The sequence below is a fragment of the Delphinus delphis genome, chromosome X (genome assembly GCF_949987515.2).
Source record: "Delphinus delphis chromosome X, mDelDel1.2, whole genome shotgun sequence".
Lineage (NCBI taxonomy): Eukaryota > Metazoa > Chordata > Mammalia > Artiodactyla > Delphinidae > Delphinus > Delphinus delphis.
Window position 1 is genome coordinate 82,882,318 of NC_082704.1, and position 17,604 is coordinate 82,899,921.

Genomic DNA, 17,604 nt, shown 5'->3' on the forward strand with positions numbered 1-17,604 from the left:
TGAGAATTTCACTCTAAGCAATGCTTTAGCTTAATCACACAAAAGTTGATATGTTGTGTTTACATTTCCCTTTAGTTCAACGTACTTTCAAATTTCCCTAGTGCCTCTTCTTTGACCGTGTGTTATTGTGAAATCCTTGTTAAATTTCAAAGTTTGGGGATTCTCTAGAAATATTCTTGCTATGGATTTCTTGTTTTATTCCATTGGGCCCAGAGGACATTCTCTACATGACTTCAATCCTTCTTCATTGATGCAATATTGTTTTGTAACGCCAAGAGAGGCCCTTTCTTGCTGCATGTCCCATGTGCCTTTGAAGAGGATGTGTATTCCACTGCTATTGAGGGGAATGTACTATAATTAGGTCTAATTAGTTGATAGTGTTGTTAAAGTTCTCTTTATCATTATTGGCCTTCTGTCTATTTATTATACCAGAATCTCAGAAAAAATGTTTGAAATTTCCAACTATTAAATACATTTGTCCATCTATATCTCTTTTAAGTTCAGTCAGTTTTCCCTCTATGTAATTTATTTATTTATTTATTTATTTTGCGGTACACGGGGCTCTCACTGTTGTGGCCTCTCCTGTTGCGGAGCACAGGCTCCAGACCCGCAGGCTCAGCTGCCATGGCTCACGGGCCCAGCCACTCCACGGCATGTGGGATCCTCCCGGACCGGGGCACGAACCCGTGTCCCCTGCATTGGCAGGCGGACTCTCAACCACTGCTCCACCAGGGAAGCCCCCTCTATGTAATTTAACCTTCAAATATCCAGTGCATTGAGAACTGTTGTGCTTTCCTGAGTAATTAGTCCATTTTTTTCATTATTAAATATGCTTGTTTATCACTGATCCTAAAATCCATCTTATCTGTTATTATACCTTCTCTTTTTTCTTACAATTCATCTTCACATGGCATATCTTTTTCATTGAACCTATCTCTGTCTCTATATTAGAGGGAGTTCCTATGTAACACCATACTATGGAATCCTACACCTATTCTATCTAGAAATCTCAGTGTTTTATTTGTAGGGTTTAGAATATTTACATTTAGTTTAAGTAGAAATAGTATTGGCTTTAAATCCACCATCTTATTTCAAGCAGATTTCTTTCTTTCCTTCTTTTCTTTTTTTCTTTCCTTTCTTTCTTTCTTTCTTTCTTTCTTTCTTTCTTTCTTTCTTTCTTTCTTTCTTTCTTTCCTTCTCTCTATCTATAGTTCTTTCTTCCTTCCTTCCTTCCTTCCATCTTCCTTTCCTTCCTCCCTTTCTTTCCTTAATTTCTTGATTTGCTTTTTCATTTTTTCTTTCACCCCATTCCCTTGCCATCTTATGTATTGCTGATGTAGTTTTCAGTATTCCATTTTAATCTACATATTTATTACTTATTCCTTTTGTTTTATAGTTAAGTGGTTCCTGTAGAAGAGTATACTATACATATTTAAATTTATTTATTTATTTATTTAAACATCTTTATTGGAGTATAATTGCTTTACAATGGTGTGTTAGTTTCTGCTTTATAACAGAGTGAATCAGCTATACATATACACATATCCCCATATCTTCTCCTCCTTGCGACTCCCTCCCACCCTCCCTATCCCACCCCTCTAGGTGGTCACAAAGCACCGAGCTGATCTCCCTGGGCTATGTGGCTGCTTCCCACTAGCTATCTATTTTACATTTGGTAGTATATATAAGTCCATGCCACTCTCTCACTTCGGGCATTTCATCTTCAAAGAATAAGATTCCTTACACACATGTATGCCTTTATTTTTATAATCCCATTTATTTGCTTTTGTTTCCATATAGTTTATTTATACATATATTATATCCCTGATAATGCATTGTTATTTGTCTTGAAAACATTCAGTTAACTCTTAAAGAAAGGAATCTTCTAGAAACCCTTCCCCTCCCCCCCCCCACATATTTAACCATTTCTATAGGTATTTGTTCCTTTGTGTTGATCTGGGCATAAATTTGGCATGGTTTTCATTCATCCTAAAGAAATGCATTCAGTATTTTCTATTGTACAGGCCACTGGTGGACAATTCTAATACTTTTTGTTTGTTTGTTTGACTGAAAAAGGCTATTGCGTCATTATTTATTTTATTTTATTTTTAAATTAATGTTCAGTGACATAGACTTCTTCTGGACATCCCCTTCTAGGAATTTCAACACTTACTTGTATAGCTTCTTGTAACCACCATCACAATCAGTATTCAGAACATTTCTGCAACCCCCAAGAAGTCCCCAGTGCTATCCATTTGTAGTCATGCTCTACCTCCATGCCTAACCACGGCACCACCAATTTGCTCTCAGTCACACTAGTTTTGTCTTTTCAAGACCATGCTACAAATGGAGCCATTTAAAAAGTAACCTGAGACTGGCTTCTATCACTAAGCATAATGTTACTGAGTTTCATCCACGTTGTTGACTGTATCAGTAGTTCGTTCCTTTCTACCACTGAATAGTATTCAATTGTATGGGAATAATGCACTTTGTTGAAGGACATTTGGGTTGTTGCATGGTTTTGTTGATTATGAACAGATCTGTTGTAATAAACGCTCGTGTACAGGTTTTTGTGTGAACTCACGTTTAACCTGCTCTAGGGGAAATACTTCAGGGGTGAAGTTGTTGGTCACGTGGCTAAGTGTAAGTTTAACTTCATGAGAAGCAGTAAAACTCTTTCCATAGTGGCTGTGCCACTCTGCATTCCCATCAGTAACCTGTGGTAAATCCAGTTGCTGCCCATCCTTAACATCCTTTGGTATTGTCAGGTGTTTTTTCCTTGGTTTGTTTCTTTGCTTGCTTCTTTCTTTCTTGTTTTGTTTTGGGTTTTGTTATGTTTTAGCATTTTTAAATAGGAAGACAGGTATTTCACCTTAGTTTTAATTTGCATTTGCCTGAGAGCTAGGGAAGTTGAACATCTGTTCATGTGCTCAGTTGCCACCTATATATTCTTTTTATTGAAGTTGCCTCTTCAGATATTTATTCCACTATTTTCTTTCCGTTGAGTTTTGACAGTTCTTTATATATCCTGGATACAAGACCTTTGTTGGATATGTAATTTTTAAATACATTCTCCCAGCCTGGGATTTGTTTTTTCAAACCCTTAACAATGCCTTTCACAGAGGAAAAGAGTTTTTGGGTGTCATACCTGAAACATCCTTGCCAAACTCCAGGTTGAAGATTTTGTGTTATTTCCTTCTAAAAGTTTTACAGTTTCATGTTCCTGGTTTATATCTAAGATTCATTTTTAGTGGGTTTTAGGATACGGTGTGAGGTTCTTTTTCTTTTAGATGGACGTCCAGTTGCTCCCACACATATGCTGAAAAGCCAATCCTTTCTTCATTCAATTGCTTTTGCACCTTGGTCCAGAACGAATTGGCCATATTTTGTGAAACTAGTTCTGGAATCTTCCCTCCAATTTATTTAATTGTGTGTCTGTTGCTTCACCATCGTCACACTGACTTTTGTTTACTGTAGTTTTATAAGTTTTAAATGAGATAATGTGACTCCAATTTTATGCTTCTTGTCACAGTTGTTTTGGCTATTTTAGTTTCCTTTACTTTTTGTACAGGCTTTAGAATCAGCTTGTTTATACCTACAAAATGAAAACGTGCTGCTGGGATTTTTATTGGAATTGCATTAAACCTATAGATAAATTTAGGGGGAACTGACATCTTTACTACGGTCAATATTCCAATCCATGATCGTGGTATGTTCTTCCGTTTATTTAGGTCTTCTTTTATTTCTTTCCTCAGTGTTTTGCAGTTTACAGAATGCAAATACTATGTGTCATTTGTTAGATTCACAACTAAGAATCGCCCTCATTTGTGAGTGGTACGTGGTGTTCCTCTCTTAAGTTTCATTTCTCCCAACGCTGTTTTACTAGTATCTAGAAATATGATTGATTTTGTGCTGTAATCTTGTATCTCGCACTCTGGGTAAATTCACCTACCAGTTCTAGGAGATTTTGGTGTATTTGTGTGATTTCAGCAGAGACAATCAGCTTGCGAATTGGAACAATTTTAATTTAGTCTACTGATTTGTGCCACAGCATGGATGAATTTCCAAAGCACTGAAGCAGAGGGAAAAAAAGGCAGACACAAAAGGTTACATATTGCATATTTATGTGTATAACAGGCTCTCGTAAACAGCATTCTAACCTGTAAGCAATATAGAGAGGAGATCAGTGGTTGCCTAAGGCTGGATGTGGATGGTAGGGATTCACTGGGATGGGGCACAAGGGAACTTTATTAGGTGATGGGAAATGTTCTCTTTCTTGACTGAGGTGGTGGTTACATGGATGGTAGCATTTGTCAAAGTCCATGGAACTGTACACTTAAATGGATACATTTTTGGTGGCCAGTGAAACCCCAGTACAACTGATAAAGAGAAACCTTGACTATTAGTTTCATTTGGAGGAGCTCAGTTTGCAAATGAGCGAACACCCAAAACGTGGACCTCTGATAAGGAAAATATTCAAGGCTTTAGCAGTCATTGCAGTGTTCTCCTTGTGGGCAGCAAGCAGGGGAGTCTCGCCAGCCTCTGCAGGCCTCCGAAACCCGCCCACACACAGAAGGACAAAGCATGCTTCTGACAAGTATGTGAAACTACAGCTGAGGTTGGACATCGGGAACGCCCTTCTGCATTGATTCTTGCCCTTGCCCTTGTCCCTCCTGCCTCCGAACCTTGTGCCTGGGGCCCTTCCCCCCACGCCCCCCCCCCACCGTGTTGGGAAAGGAAGCAAGAGGAGGAGATTTGTGAGGGTGGCCTGACCCCAGGGCTCATCCTCTGTGTCCTGATTCTGGGTGCTGGGACCCCTCAGTGTCCTAGAGAGCTTCAGAGACAAGCTTAAAGATAATTTGTAGCTGCTGCCTTCCCGAAAGGCCCATGATTATCTGGCTTTCAGCTCTCTCAGATTCCTGGCTAAAAGCAGTGCGCTGCTCATAGTGAAGCTACATCTTCCCACGTCTTCCCTCCCTGCTTTCAGAAGGCTCACTTTCGCCTAGACCTGATCTCTGATGCCTCCTCTGTCCAGGCTGCCTGAAGTAGCCACATGCTCTAATCCCTCCTGTTTTCCGGAGGCCTCCTGCAAATGAAGACTTCTATGGACAGTGTAGGGGAGTTCATTTGCTTCACACCCTCATCATCAACTCTTAGTATCCAGTCTTCATAGTTTTCTTCTTTCATGTGGTCATTGGGTGTGCGCACCCCATTTCACTTCTTGAACTTTGTAACCCGTGGGTAGGTCACCCGTTTCAAAATATATTGCATGTATTTGCTGAACCCCATACTAGAGCAGCTGGCCTGGAAAGGGACTGTTGTGTCACCCTCAGGTGTGCGAGTCCATTTCTGATGAGGACGCTGAAGCGTTGGCCTCTCCAGGACACAGGAGTGAGGATGTGTCAGGAGGCTGGGTGGGCAGTGGCAGGCCTTAAAAGCCCACGATGAACCTCAGGGGCAGGGAGGCCGTGAAGGGTGGGGTGCTGGTTCAGTGAAGGGAGATGGGGAGCTGTATGGGTTGCCCGGGTGGTCAGGAGGGTGGGTGTCTGCAGAGAGGGGTGAGAGTTGGGGGTGTCACCCCACGACACTGTGAGTCCCTCGAAGGCAGTGGCAGCAGACTGCAGTGGGAAGAGCACACATTTGGCCTCAAAGCGTCCTGGGCTCGAGTCCCAGCACTGCCCCCTTCCTGGCTGTGGGACGTGGGGCAAGTGTCCTCCCTCTCCGAGCCTCAGTGTCCTCATCCATGGAATGGGCCTGATCATCACCTCCCATCAGGGCTGTCTGGTGAATGACGTCAAGGCCATACGAGTAGTGGCATGCAAATATTCAGAACGACTTTATACATAATCGTCAGTAACTGGAAACAAGTGAATCGGTGAGTGCTTGTCCATCAACAAGTGTCCCAGGAGTCAGAGGGCACAGGCCTGGGCTGGGGAGAAAGCTGCGGGAGCTGCCAAGGTGCACGCACACCTCAGCCACGGCCCTGGCGCATAGTAGGGCCTCAGAAAACAGTTGCTGAGACCTGTTGTGGGCCTTTGTGGTGGGGGAGCCCGTGGAAGGGCTGAGGTTGGGGCCGGGAGGGAGGCCTGCCTTGGTCTCATGTTTGCCCCGTGGGTGAGGAGGTCGGCCGCCTTCGAGGTGACCATCCTCAGAGATTCAGGCCCCTTCCAGGTGCAGGTTTCTGGGGGACCCTGTGTCTTTCCGCGATCCCCAGTGCCCTCCTTCCTCCCTCCCCACCCTGCTCTCAGCACTGCTCCCTGCAGAGTGTGGGGGAGCAGGGCCCAGGTGAAGACAACCATGGGGAAGGGGGTGGAAGGGGAGAGTGCTGCAAGCCTGGAGGCCTGGGGAGGTGGTACCTTCCCCAGCACCCTGTCTCTGAGGGCTGCTCTCTCCTCCTTTCTAGATGAGCTGCCTTATCTCAGGTGTCCTCTGAACACAGTGCTCCAGCTCATCCCTGTGGCTTGTGGCGAGTGCCCCACCCTTGTCCATGACAAGGCAGGTGCGTACTTCGTGCACAGCAGGGTCCTGGGAGGTCCCAGGGCAAGGGAACCAGAAACATTCCGGTGTCATTCATCATGCCAGGGCTGGGTTCCCAAATCCCGGGCCGTCGACCGGGAAACCTGCACCTGGAAGGGGCCTGAATCTCTGTCGGAATCACAGAGTGTCCACAAGGCCAGGCATCAAGCCCACAGCCAGGGAGGCAGAAATCAAAGCAGCAACAAATAAGGCAGAAACCCGCGTGAAGCCTGTCTTTAGGGGACGGGGGTCCATACAGAGCCTGCTTCCTGGGGGTGCGGCCCGGGCCGTCCCTCAGCAGGTCTGCACTAGGGGTGCAGTGCTCTGCTGCTGCTCTCTTGCGATCGTTAATACATTTTGAGCCAGGTGACCAGAGTTTCTGTCTTCCACTGGCTCTGGCAAATGATGTAGCTGGGTCTGGGTCAGGATCCAGGTCTGGCTGAGGGAGCGGGACCACTTCTTGGGGCAAAGAGGCAAGCGGGGGGTGGGGGGGGGCTGGGCGGGCTGGGGTCCTTACACTACTCTCTCCTTCCTCTTAACCTGGAGCCTTGTCCTCCAAGCTGTGGACGTCACTGGGGGATCCAGAAAAGCCCGAGACGGCCCCTTCCTGCTACGGAGTCCTTCCCAGGGTTCCAAAGTGTCTCTGCCCTCACTGTCGTGCACCTGGGGAATGAAAGTTCTAGCCTCCGCCCCCGCAGGGATCACGCAGCCCTTGAAGACACAGAGACCTAGGCTGGCCTTGGCCTCGCCGGGAGAGCCCTGCTTCCATGGAGAAGAGCCCCGGAGCCTCCCAAAGGGCCTCGGATCATGGTCACAGGCAATGGGCTGTCCAGGTCTGCCTACAGCTTTCTTTCACTGAATCGGCTCTTGTGGCAGTAATGGCTCCTCCTTCTACCTGCTGGAGGGGTGAGAGTGTCACTGTGAGGCCTACCTCATTGTCCTTAAGACTCGGTCTGAGGGAGGAGGTCCTGAAATGGTATGGATGATGAGGGAAGGATTCCAGGACAGCGCCTCCAGAGATGGGGCGGAGGTGGGTCCTAGGGGATGTCTGTGGATCCCGTCCCTTGGTGGGAGGGACGGTGGCACCGGCTCACGGCCCTCCACCCCACCCCTTCTCCTGAGGATCCCCACTGGCATTTAACCGGGGCCACACAGTGTAAGAAATCATGAAACTGTATGGACCGGAGCCCCTGGAAACTCTTGGCCTCCACACTCAGCTGGCATCTCTGCGCCTCCCAGTGCCTGACCCAGCCACACCCGTCTGCCTTTTAGGGGGAGGCGGCCCCCGCCTGTCCCGGAGGGCCTGACCACCGGCCACTCAGAGCCACACCTGCCCAGGAAAAGGAGAAGACGTCCGACTGATTTTGCAACTTTAATGCAATACTGATACCCAAAACACGACAGCACGACAAAAAGCACACAGGAAAGCAGGAAGGGCAGAGAGCGCGTCATCTGGCATGCCATCTTCCATGGACGGGGAGTAGCTGCCTAGAGTGCTCTGTCGGGGGGCGGGGGGCAGAGGAGGCACTCTGGCTTGGCAGGGGGCTGCTGCAGCTCCTCAGCGCTGCCTGGAACCGGGAGACACAAAGGCCAGAACACAAGGGTCAATACAGGTGAACCGTCAGGGATAGGAAGAACAAACTGAGCGTCTCGTCAGGCTCTCTTCGTTCCCCCATGACACCCCAGGCCTTCCCCTGACTCCTCCCAGTCCCTCCACACCCCATCCTTCAGAGTCTCATCTAATGACCTCCAATCTTACTGAATCCAGGAGAAGAAGCTGGCACTGGTTCTGGCGGCGTTTCTGGTCCGGATGGTGGAGCTGGTGCTGGGGCCATCGAGCATGCTGGTGCTGGCCGCACCATTGGTGCCACTGCTGACGCCAGCCCTCCAGGTGCCTCTCCTGTTGGCACGGTTGCTATTCAGAATGTACTGATGGTATCTGGCCCAGAAAGCGAAGGGGATCCTGGACCAGGCGTCGCCAAAATCTCCATCCTCATCCCAGGTCAGGAGCTCGACCTGTATGTCGTCCCAGCTCCACCGTCCAATCAGAGCTTCCTCCCCGATGTTCATCTGGGCCCTCATCTGGGCCCTGGCATGTTCCTCAGCCATATCCACATCCATCGTCTTGAAAGCATCATCCACAGCCTCCAAGAAATGAGCCCTCCATTCCCGGGGGTCTCGGTTCTGATACTGCGGTGGAAGAACAGCAGCCGTCGGAACAGCTACCCCACCTCGCTCAGCACCTGCTTCCTGCCATACGCCCTCCTGAGCGCTTTGCAAAATCATGATAGAAACCCGCACGACTGGAATCGGGCTCCCATTATTTTGTGCCAGACCTGGGATTTCGCCCCACCCACTCACTACGTCTGTGAACTTGTGTCAGTGACTTAGGAACCTTTCTGGGCCTCAGCGAACCAACGAGGTATGGGAAACTCCAGCCAGAACAGAGGCTCTGCCTTACCTGGGCGATGAATCTCAGCACCCTCATCTTGCTGGTCTCGTGGCGGGCGCGCAGGCCCCAGAGGAACTCATACTCGGGGGGGCTGCTATTGGGGATCTTCTTGTATTCCAGGTACCTGCGTGAGAGAGGAAAATAAACTTCTGCTTCCAGCCAGGCAGACCTGTTGCTGCACCAGTGGCTCCCAGGTGGCCCCTTCCCAGCCCCGAGGCTGCAGCTTGGCTGCCGCAGGAGGCCTGCCCTGGCCCCGCAGCCCTTGCCTCGCTCCCACGCTCACTCCCAGGGGTTTCTGCCTCCAAAACTGAGGTGCTCACACCCTTAGGCCACTGGTCCTGCCCAGCAGCCACGTGGAGGTGCAGGGGGCACGTGTAGGGTATTTGTTCATAGGAAGGCCACGAGTTTTGTGCCCCTTGTCACAATAACCCAGGTTCCTGTTGGGTGTGTTGTAAACAGAGGAGCCATTTCTTCAGGCCCCCTGCTCTGAGCACACCCCACCATGGGGCTCGTCCGTGGCCTGGCTGAACCCTGGGACAGTCCACCCTAGAAAATGACTGTACAGGAAGAAACAGTCAACCAAGAGCAGTGGACTCCATGCATACTCTCGACCATCTGTGTGTGTGTGTGTGTGTGTGTGTGTGTGTGTGTGTGTGTGTGTGGTGCAGGGGGCGGGGGTGGGGGTGGTGAACATGCATACGGGCCTGTGTGAGGGCACACAAGATCTCCAAGCACCGAGGATGGGGTGGGCCTGGGCTAGAAGGTCAGCGGGGCTGGACTCCAGGCCCAAATGGGCCTTATCCCAGCCGGAGCCATGTCAGGCTTCCACTCTCTGAGCCCCAGGCTCCTGAGATGTAAAGCCGGGGACACTGCCTAGAGGGCAGGTGCTGAACGAGATGGGGACTGTACCACCCCACCTGGTGCTCGCAGTCAGCATGTGCTCCCTTTCCCCAAGCCTCCCTGGAATTGCCCTCCCCCCAACACTCACATTCCCCCCCACCCCACACTCACACCAGACACCCATCCCTCTGGTGTTAAGACATGGGCTGGGGAATGGCTTCCTCAGCCAGAGCAGCACACGAGGAAGGCCTGAGTGGGAGGCAAAGTGAACTCAGTCGATACTCACTTCTGCTTCACAAAGTCCTCTGTAATGAGTTTCCTCAGATCGCCCAGGAATGGGTGCCTCACCCTGAGTGCAAGGAAAGGAATGCATGACTAGAGACAGTGGCAGTGCCCGGGGTGGGCGGGAGCACTCCCAGCAGGACTGAGAGCTTCCCAGCCTGTGGGGTGTCCCCATGGATGCCTGGGCCGGCAGCAGAGGCCAGACGGCCACTTGTCAGCGACGCCCCAGGGAGGGGTTTGACGGAGCCCCCAGGTCCGATGGTTTCTCTTAGTTCTCATCTGGGAACAGAGAAGGCACACGGAGCAGAGGGGGTGCTCAGTGCTCAGGACCGTTTCCCCACGCACCCTGGTGGGACCCTTTGCGCTCTACCTAGTCCAGGACGCCACGCCCCGCAGAGACCACTAGGCCACTGCAATCCCGGGGCCTCTTGTGCCCAAGGACAGACACACTGAGGAGTGGGAGCCGAGAGACCCCAATCATACCCGGGGCGCAGTCCCATCTTGCGTAGTGCCTCCCAGAGGACAGCTGCGAGGGGAGATGAGGTACAAGAGTTTAGCACACGGAGGTGAGAGGGCGGGCAACCCCCCAGCTGCAGGTCCAGCCACTCACCCTCGCTGGCACGGTTGCCGTTCATGAAGATGACGCCCAGAATCACCAAGAGGAGACTCAGTCTGGGAGTGTCCTTGGTCCTGAAGGTGTAGAAAGAGGGATCCTGTCCAGCAGCCATTTTCCCGGGGGGACCACAGCCGGCTCACTCAACTAGCCTCTCCCAGATTGCTGGGCTACAGGGCAGCTCCTCCTACTCTGTATGGCTTGCGCTACCTGGTCCAGACAATTCATTCCTCGGCCTGAGACTGAGTCCCTTCATCCATCAAATGGGGATGCTAACACCTCCTCCCAGGGCTCTGCCGAGGATGGGGTTAGGCAGGGAGCAAACGGTTGGCAACCCTGTGTCCAGAGGCACATCCAGACCTTCCCTGCCCTTTGCGCATTGCGTCGGGAGCACAACTCCACTGGAGAGCACCCCCACACCCCCGTCCCCCTCCCGAGGCCCACTCTGCCAAGCCCTGGCCAGGACCTTAGCAGGGAGAGGCAACCAAGGAGCTTGCTTTCCTAGGAAGATGGGGGTGGGGAAGGGTGGGCAGGGGCGAAACCCAGAGAGCAGCAAATCCTCGGCCCAGGCTACTGCCCCTGCCAGCCCTTAACTGCTCAGCACCGCTAACTCTGGGTGGGAGCCGTGCTAGGCCCCCCAACCCCACTTTCCCGTTTCTCTGAGAGGAGCGGGGAGGCACCACCAAGGAAGGCCACCACCCTCCTGTGCTCTCTCACTTTCCCAGGAGGCGGGCTGACGAATCCCGTGTGCAGACAAGAATGTAGAGGTGTTCTTCCTTGTCGATTTCCTTCAGGTGGATCCCAAACTTCTACATGGGGGAGAAAACAGAATGTGAGATCAAACATCCATGTTGGGTGTCCTGCAGGCAGTCACTCAATTCCCCGTTAGAGCTTTTCCTTGGCGGGGAGCCCCAAGCCCTGGGGGAGGAGGAAGAAGAGAGGCCGCAGAGGAAGTACCCTGTGGGAGCACTGACACTGGCTGAGACAATGGGATCCACCTCAGGAGACCACAGACACTCAGAGAGCACGAACGGCAAGAAGGAGGGAAGGAGGCAGGCAGACGAAGCTCCCAGGTGGAGAGGCCAGGGAGGGCTTCCTTCCAGAGCACATAGTCCTGCCCTTGGGCCTCGAGGGGATGCAGGGGGCAAGGGTTCCCTGTGGCCCCTGCTCCACAGAGCTGCCCCCGGCCCCGCACCCACCTTTTCCAGAGTGTACGTTGCTCGTTCAATGATCTCAGGGAAATGTTCATCGTATTCTCGGATGACATCCTTCAGCATGTCTGCAGGAGGGGAGGGGTGGGCAAAGCACCGAGGCTGAGCAGGGGCCACAGAGCTGCAGCTTTTCTGTCAGCCCTGCTGAAGGGAGCACACTCAGGACCCCACACCGTGCAAATGGAGCCATCAGCCAGGCCTGATGTGTGTGTGTGGGCATCTGATGGGAGGCCCACAGGGCAGGGTTGTGGGAGGGGGGAAGGGCAGAGCTCAGGGAGGGGGCACAGGTTGCCCACCTGAGCGCTTGATGGGGATCTTCTTGTAGTCTTTAATCATCAGATATTTCACCAACTTGTTTGCCTGGAGAAGGAGGGAGCACACGGGTAGACCAAGGCGTGGGCGACCTCAAAGAACAGGCCCGCAAGGGAGGAGAGGAGCGAGATGGGGGAAGGGCAGGCTTCTTACCCTCTCTTGCAGAAGGGTCACATTGCGGGGTGGCAAGCACAGTACGTGCCTTGAGGGTACCTGGGACCTCAGGGCCATGGGGGGCCGAGGGGCCATCTGAGGCCGCACAGTTGTCAGTGGGGGCTGCGATGCCCTCCAGGTCGGTGGGACCGCAGGAGGCTCTCTCTCCTCCTCGCTGCTCTCATATTCGTCATCCAGGTGCTTGGACTGTACCATTAGACAGAGGAGAGACTCAGGGCTACCAGGCTACCCGTGCAAAAGCACCTGGCACACATCTTAACCAGAGCAGGTACTTGGAGATAAGGGTGGTAGGAACAGCGGATGACACGTGCCGAGTGCTTACTAAGTGCCAGGCACTGAGCCAACCGCTTCTCCCTCCAGGCCTGAGGGTAGGGACTACGTGGAGTAAAAACATGCTGGTTAACCTGTCTTGGAGAAACATGCACAAGCTGAGAGAAGAGGGGAGGGAAGGAGAGGGAAGGAGAGGGGAGGGGAAGGGAGGGGATGCGGGGAGGGAGAGGAGGAGGCAGAGAGGAGAGGGCCCAGAAAGCAGGGGAGCAAGGGGGGTTGGAGACAGCAGGGAGGTCTCACCTTCTTTGTCCTCTTGCCTCCCATCCTGGCCCAGGGCTCCGCACTCTGCTGAGAGGTGGCAGCTGCACCCTCAGGCTCAGGGATGCTCGTGGCCATCTTGGCCTTGGCAGCAGCTGCTGCCACAACATTCTGAGGCTCCACCCACCGAGTCTTGGCGAGAGCCTTCCCAGACTTGGTCGTCTTTGGCCGGGTGGCTGCCCCCTCCCCGGCAGAGGCTGCCTGGGGCCCCCCGGAGGCAGCACTGGGGCCCTCTGTGGCAGCCTCTTGGGCCGGGGCAGGTCTCTTGGGGCGTGGGAAGGCCATGCCACTGACACCTGCCGGCTGGGTGAAATCAAAGACATCGTTCTGACCCAGGAAGGCTGTTTTGGGCCGGGTGGCATCCATCTCACTGGCACGTGGGGCCTGGGAGAAAGCACAGGCCGTACTAGGGCCCTCGGCAGCAGCCTCCTGGGCCCGGGAGGATGTCTGGGGCTGCGTGGACCTTGCTGGAGCCCCGGGGGTGGCCATCTCGCTCTTGACTAGCATCTGGGAGCTGTGCGGAGAAGCAAGGCTTGTCTCAAGGGTGGCTGCCTGAGCCTCGGCAGCGGATGTCATGGGCTGGGTATCGCCTCCTGAGCCCTGGTCTGTGGCCACTGAGTGGTTAGCGACCACCTGATGGTAGGTGGCACGGGCAGCAGCAGCAGCGGCCCGAGCAGCTTGGTTAGAGGAGGCGGCCCGGGCTACGTTGGCAGCACGGGCAGCCGGCTCGTTGGCAAGTGTTTCTGGATCCATCCGAAATGCCTCCAGCAGAGTCCTGGCCAGCATAGGGTTTTCAAGTTCCCAGGGCTCATTCTGCAAGACCAGGGAGGGGAGGGCAAGGCAGACAGCTGTACACACTCGCCCTGTGCTGGCCAGCCCCCGACCAGCCCCCAGACCCTCCCAAATCCCCCTTCTCCCAGCAGGAGAGGGAAGGTTTGGTGAAGCTGGGCAGTCCTTCCCCATTCAACTCCAGCCTTCACCCACCCCCTCCTCCCATCCTCCCTGACGTCGCAGGAGGGAAGGCCCAGGGCTAGCAGGTGGCCGACAAGGGGCCTCACCGCTAAGATGCGAAAGCCTGGACCCAAGCTCCCAAAGGCTCTGAGGATACGGATGTCAAAGCTGGTGAGGGCTCCGTAGCCTCCAAAAGCACCAAATTCTTCATAGTCGTTGCCTTCAACCATGTCTTCCTCCCCGACTTCATCACTACCCTCGTCCATGTCTTCAACGTTGTACCCTTCAGATTCTTTGTGGTAGCTTCCCTCAGCCATGCTGGGGGTCCCAAGGAGAAGAGAGCTCAGCCTGAGAGGGACGGGGAGGCCTCTTCAGGGGGAGGGGGGCAGGACCCAGCAGGAGGCCGGATCTCTCAGGAAGTGGGGAGCTGCAATCATCAGGTTACCAGGCAGTATAAGGTCGGGGTGGGTGGGGGAGTGAAGGCTGCTGGGGTAGATTCCCTCAGAGACAGAGCCCTAAGAGAAGGATAGAGGAGGTCGGAGGAGTCCCTACACTGAAAGGGGAGTTTAGGACAGGCAGGCTCCCCGGCCCAGCGGCCGGATTTGAACAAGGGGTGCACTGGCGGGCCTGAGTCCAAAGAGTCCCATAGGAGATGCGTTGAGAGAGGGAGAAATAAAGCGCCTGAATTTAATGCCTGGAGCAGGGGGCCAGGACGGTGGGGAGGAGAATGACATGAGAGGGCTGAGACAAACGGGGACCGCTGGAAGCTCTGGGAAAATGAATCCCAGGGACCCTCTAAGTGCCGGTGGGGGGATTCAGCTGATTCAGGTCTAGGTTGGGCTCATACAGGAGCGCTCAAGGTGTATGGGGTGGGGGTCTTCGGGCTAGGTGAGGCTCGAACTGGAGCGCTGGAGGTCTCAGAGGCCAGGACTGCAACTCCAGGAAGGGGGCAAAACGTTCAGTTCCACTGGATTGATCTCAGAGTGTTTGGGGTGGAGGTGGGGCCTCCGCTCTAAGGAAGCTCAGCACGGAGCACACGGGTCTGTTAAAGGGGTTCGGATGGTGGGCTCCGGTGTAAGTAGGGCTCGGATCGGGGAGCCTGCGTCTGATGGCGGTGGAGGGGGGAGGCTCCTATCTAGACCGCGGGTCTAAGGGGGTTCAGGTTCTGCGTGCTTGGGCTTTGTTCAGATCCGGGGGCGGGGGATTGGGGATGGGGAGGGCACAGCGTACCCTCGTTCCACTCGCTCTCTCCCGGTCCTGTCTGGGGCTGGATCCTTACCTTCCCTGGGGCTCCAATGGCGTCCGTCCTCAGCACCAGGAACCCCGCAGCCGCGCCCTCGCCTACTGCTGCCAGCACAGCAGCTCCCACCACCCCGCCCCTTTTCTCCGCGCAACGCCCCCCCTCCCCGCCGCGCGGCTGGGCAGCCTGCGCATGCGCGGACCCCTCCAGCCGGCCCGCTTTCCCAACAAAAGCCTTTCCCACCAGGTCCCCTGTGCGCATGCGATTCCGCCAGTGGGTGGGCGGGGTAGGGGGGCGTTTTCTCCTTCCCGCCAGATTCCCCTCACCGTTCCCCACCTCCGCCTCCGCGCCCCCGACCGCAGGCGCGGGCACTCACACCCTGTACTGCGGTTCCAACCCATCCATCATATACCCTCAGTCCCCCCACTTTTGCACAATGCTTCTCAGCCCTGCCCTCCCCCTTGCCTCTAAGCTCCTCCAGTGTGGTCTGGAATACACTGAGCCCTGCTTCCCCAGCGTGACCCCTAGGTCACCAATACAGAGGTCTCTAGCCCAGTCTGCAACTGCAACAAGAGAAATGGAAATGGCGAGAGGACACCAGTTCCCTTTGCGTTCCCCTCTACTATCCACCTCTAGGGCCCCCAGACACACTGGGAACATCTGCTTCCCCAGCCACTCTTCATGCAGCTTGTGTGTCACAGCCTGAGCTGTGCTGGGCATTATCTTCCTCTCACAGCAGCCCTGGGAGGTGGATGTCAGCATCCCCATTTTACAGATCAGGAAGCTGAGGCACAGACGGACACATCGCACAACCTAGACAAGGCCACAGAGCCAGCAGGTTGAAAATGCAGAATTTGGGCCGGGGTCTCGCTGACTCCAAAAATCCATGTTCCACTGGCACTGGCCCCGGGGACTGAGGCACCCTCCCTTCTTCAGTTTGAGCAGCAGATCCACCCCACCTCTCCTGCCCTGTCAACATCTGTCCCAACAAGCCAGGTTTCTGTTCTCTGAGACCTAAGCTCACGCTCTGCATTCCAGGGGGAACAGGTAGGAGCCCCAGGCCCACCCCTTGCCTGCTCTATGTGGGTCCATCCAGGTGTGAGAATTGCTCCTTGGGGTCCACTCCCTGCTCCGACTGTCAGGCCTCTTCGCTGTGAGTGGCACAAACACGCTGCCTGAGGCCTTCCTGGTGCCCACTGGAGCGGCCAGGACAATCAGGCACTTGTGTGTCTGAGCCATGGCAAGCCCTGATTCAGAGTAAATGTTTCGCCTGGTTCCTTCCATGGCTGGGGCCTTGGGCAGCTGTGATCTTGTGGATAGAAGCTGGGCTGGACTTCCGAATTCCAGGGACGGAGTGTTGGACCAGTCTGTCGCTAGCTGTGTGAAAGCCCGCTTGGGTCACTGGACATCTCTGAGCCCGGTTTCTCAATATGCAAAATGTGAAGCAAAAGGAGAACTTACTGGGGTCCTACCTAAGGACACACATGCTGCTGCGCTTCCAGAATGACTGGAGAAAATGCTATGTTCCCACCTCAAATTGCACTTCTATTTTTTTTTACAAAAAAACATAGTGGACTTTTATATTCGTTTTTATATCAGCCTCTCCAGGCTGTCCACCCCTGTGTCTGAATGGAAGCTATTGCTAGGACCAGAGCTTTTACTCTCCAGTGACCAACATCAATTCTGCCTGTCTGGATGGCTTTCCTCAGCTGTTGCATAGCAACCTTCCCTGTCAGCTGCTTGTGTCTCTCAGCCCTTCCTGTGCTAATAGAAAATGCTATGTTCCCATCTCATTTTGAAACTGTGCTTTTTTTACAAAATCCATAGTGGACTTTTATATTCGCTTTATTTTATTTTTTATTCTTATTTTTTCTTTTTCTTTATTGAGATATAATTGACATATAACATTATATTAGTTTCGGGTGTACAACATCATGATTCATTATTTGTATATACTGTGAAATGATCACCACAATAAGTCCAGTTAACATCCATCATCACACATAGTTACAATTTTTTATGATGAGAACTTCTATTGTATTCATTTTTATACCAGCCCCTCTATATGCTAGATGCTTTATAACTATATATGCTAATATGCTTACAACTCCCAAATCTACAACCCCAGTTCGAACTTCAGCTTTGAGATCCAAATCCATATATTCATTCGTCTACTTGACATCTCCACTTGGATGTTTCAAGGGCTCCTCACAGTGAGTCTGTCTCACTGTGGTATTGCTATATCCACCACCCCCACACACTCACGTCCCCCATCTCTCTTGTTTTTAAAACTCCCATCTTCACAATCTCAGTAAATGGCACCACGATCCACACAACTACTCACTCCAGAAAATGGAAGTCAGCTACCACCACTGCCCTTTTCTCATACACTGCACCCAGATGGGAAACCTCTGCAGCTCTCCAG

At 52.9% G+C, this 17,604-nt stretch overlaps 1 protein-coding gene and 1 non-coding gene across 4 annotated transcripts; both read right to left on the reverse strand.

The window, feature by feature from the left end:
- Window positions 1-7,875: 7,875 nt before the first annotated feature.
- LOC132418855 (melanoma-associated antigen D4) lies at window positions 7,876-15,338 on the reverse strand. Of its 3 annotated transcripts, none has more exons than XM_060002906.1 (13): window positions 15,219-15,338; window positions 14,047-14,257; window positions 12,971-13,801; window positions 12,380-12,586; window positions 12,211-12,274; window positions 11,903-11,982; window positions 11,421-11,512; window positions 10,701-10,780; window positions 10,574-10,616; window positions 10,095-10,157; window positions 8,978-9,092; window positions 8,276-8,706; window positions 7,876-8,084 (listed from the first exon to the last, which is right to left on the reverse strand). In XM_060002906.1, the coding sequence occupies exons 2-13, from the start codon at window positions 14,254-14,256 to the stop codon at window positions 8,075-8,077; spliced, it is 2,226 nt and encodes a 741-aa protein (XP_059858889.1). In that variant the 5' UTR covers window position 14,257; window positions 15,219-15,338; the 3' UTR covers window positions 7,876-8,074. The 3 variants fall into 3 exon arrangements, with proteins under 3 accessions (XP_059858889.1, XP_069396483.1, XP_059858888.1); XM_069540382.1 differs by having other exon boundaries at window positions 8,264-8,706; XM_060002905.1 differs by having other exon boundaries at window positions 14,047-14,287; window positions 15,219-15,279.
- LOC132419094 (small nucleolar RNA SNORA11) lies at window positions 9,339-9,467 on the reverse strand. Its single transcript, XR_009518106.1, has one exon. It is a non-coding gene; the product is annotated as a small nucleolar RNA SNORA11 (small nucleolar RNA).
- Window positions 15,339-17,604: the final 2,266 nt, after the last annotated feature.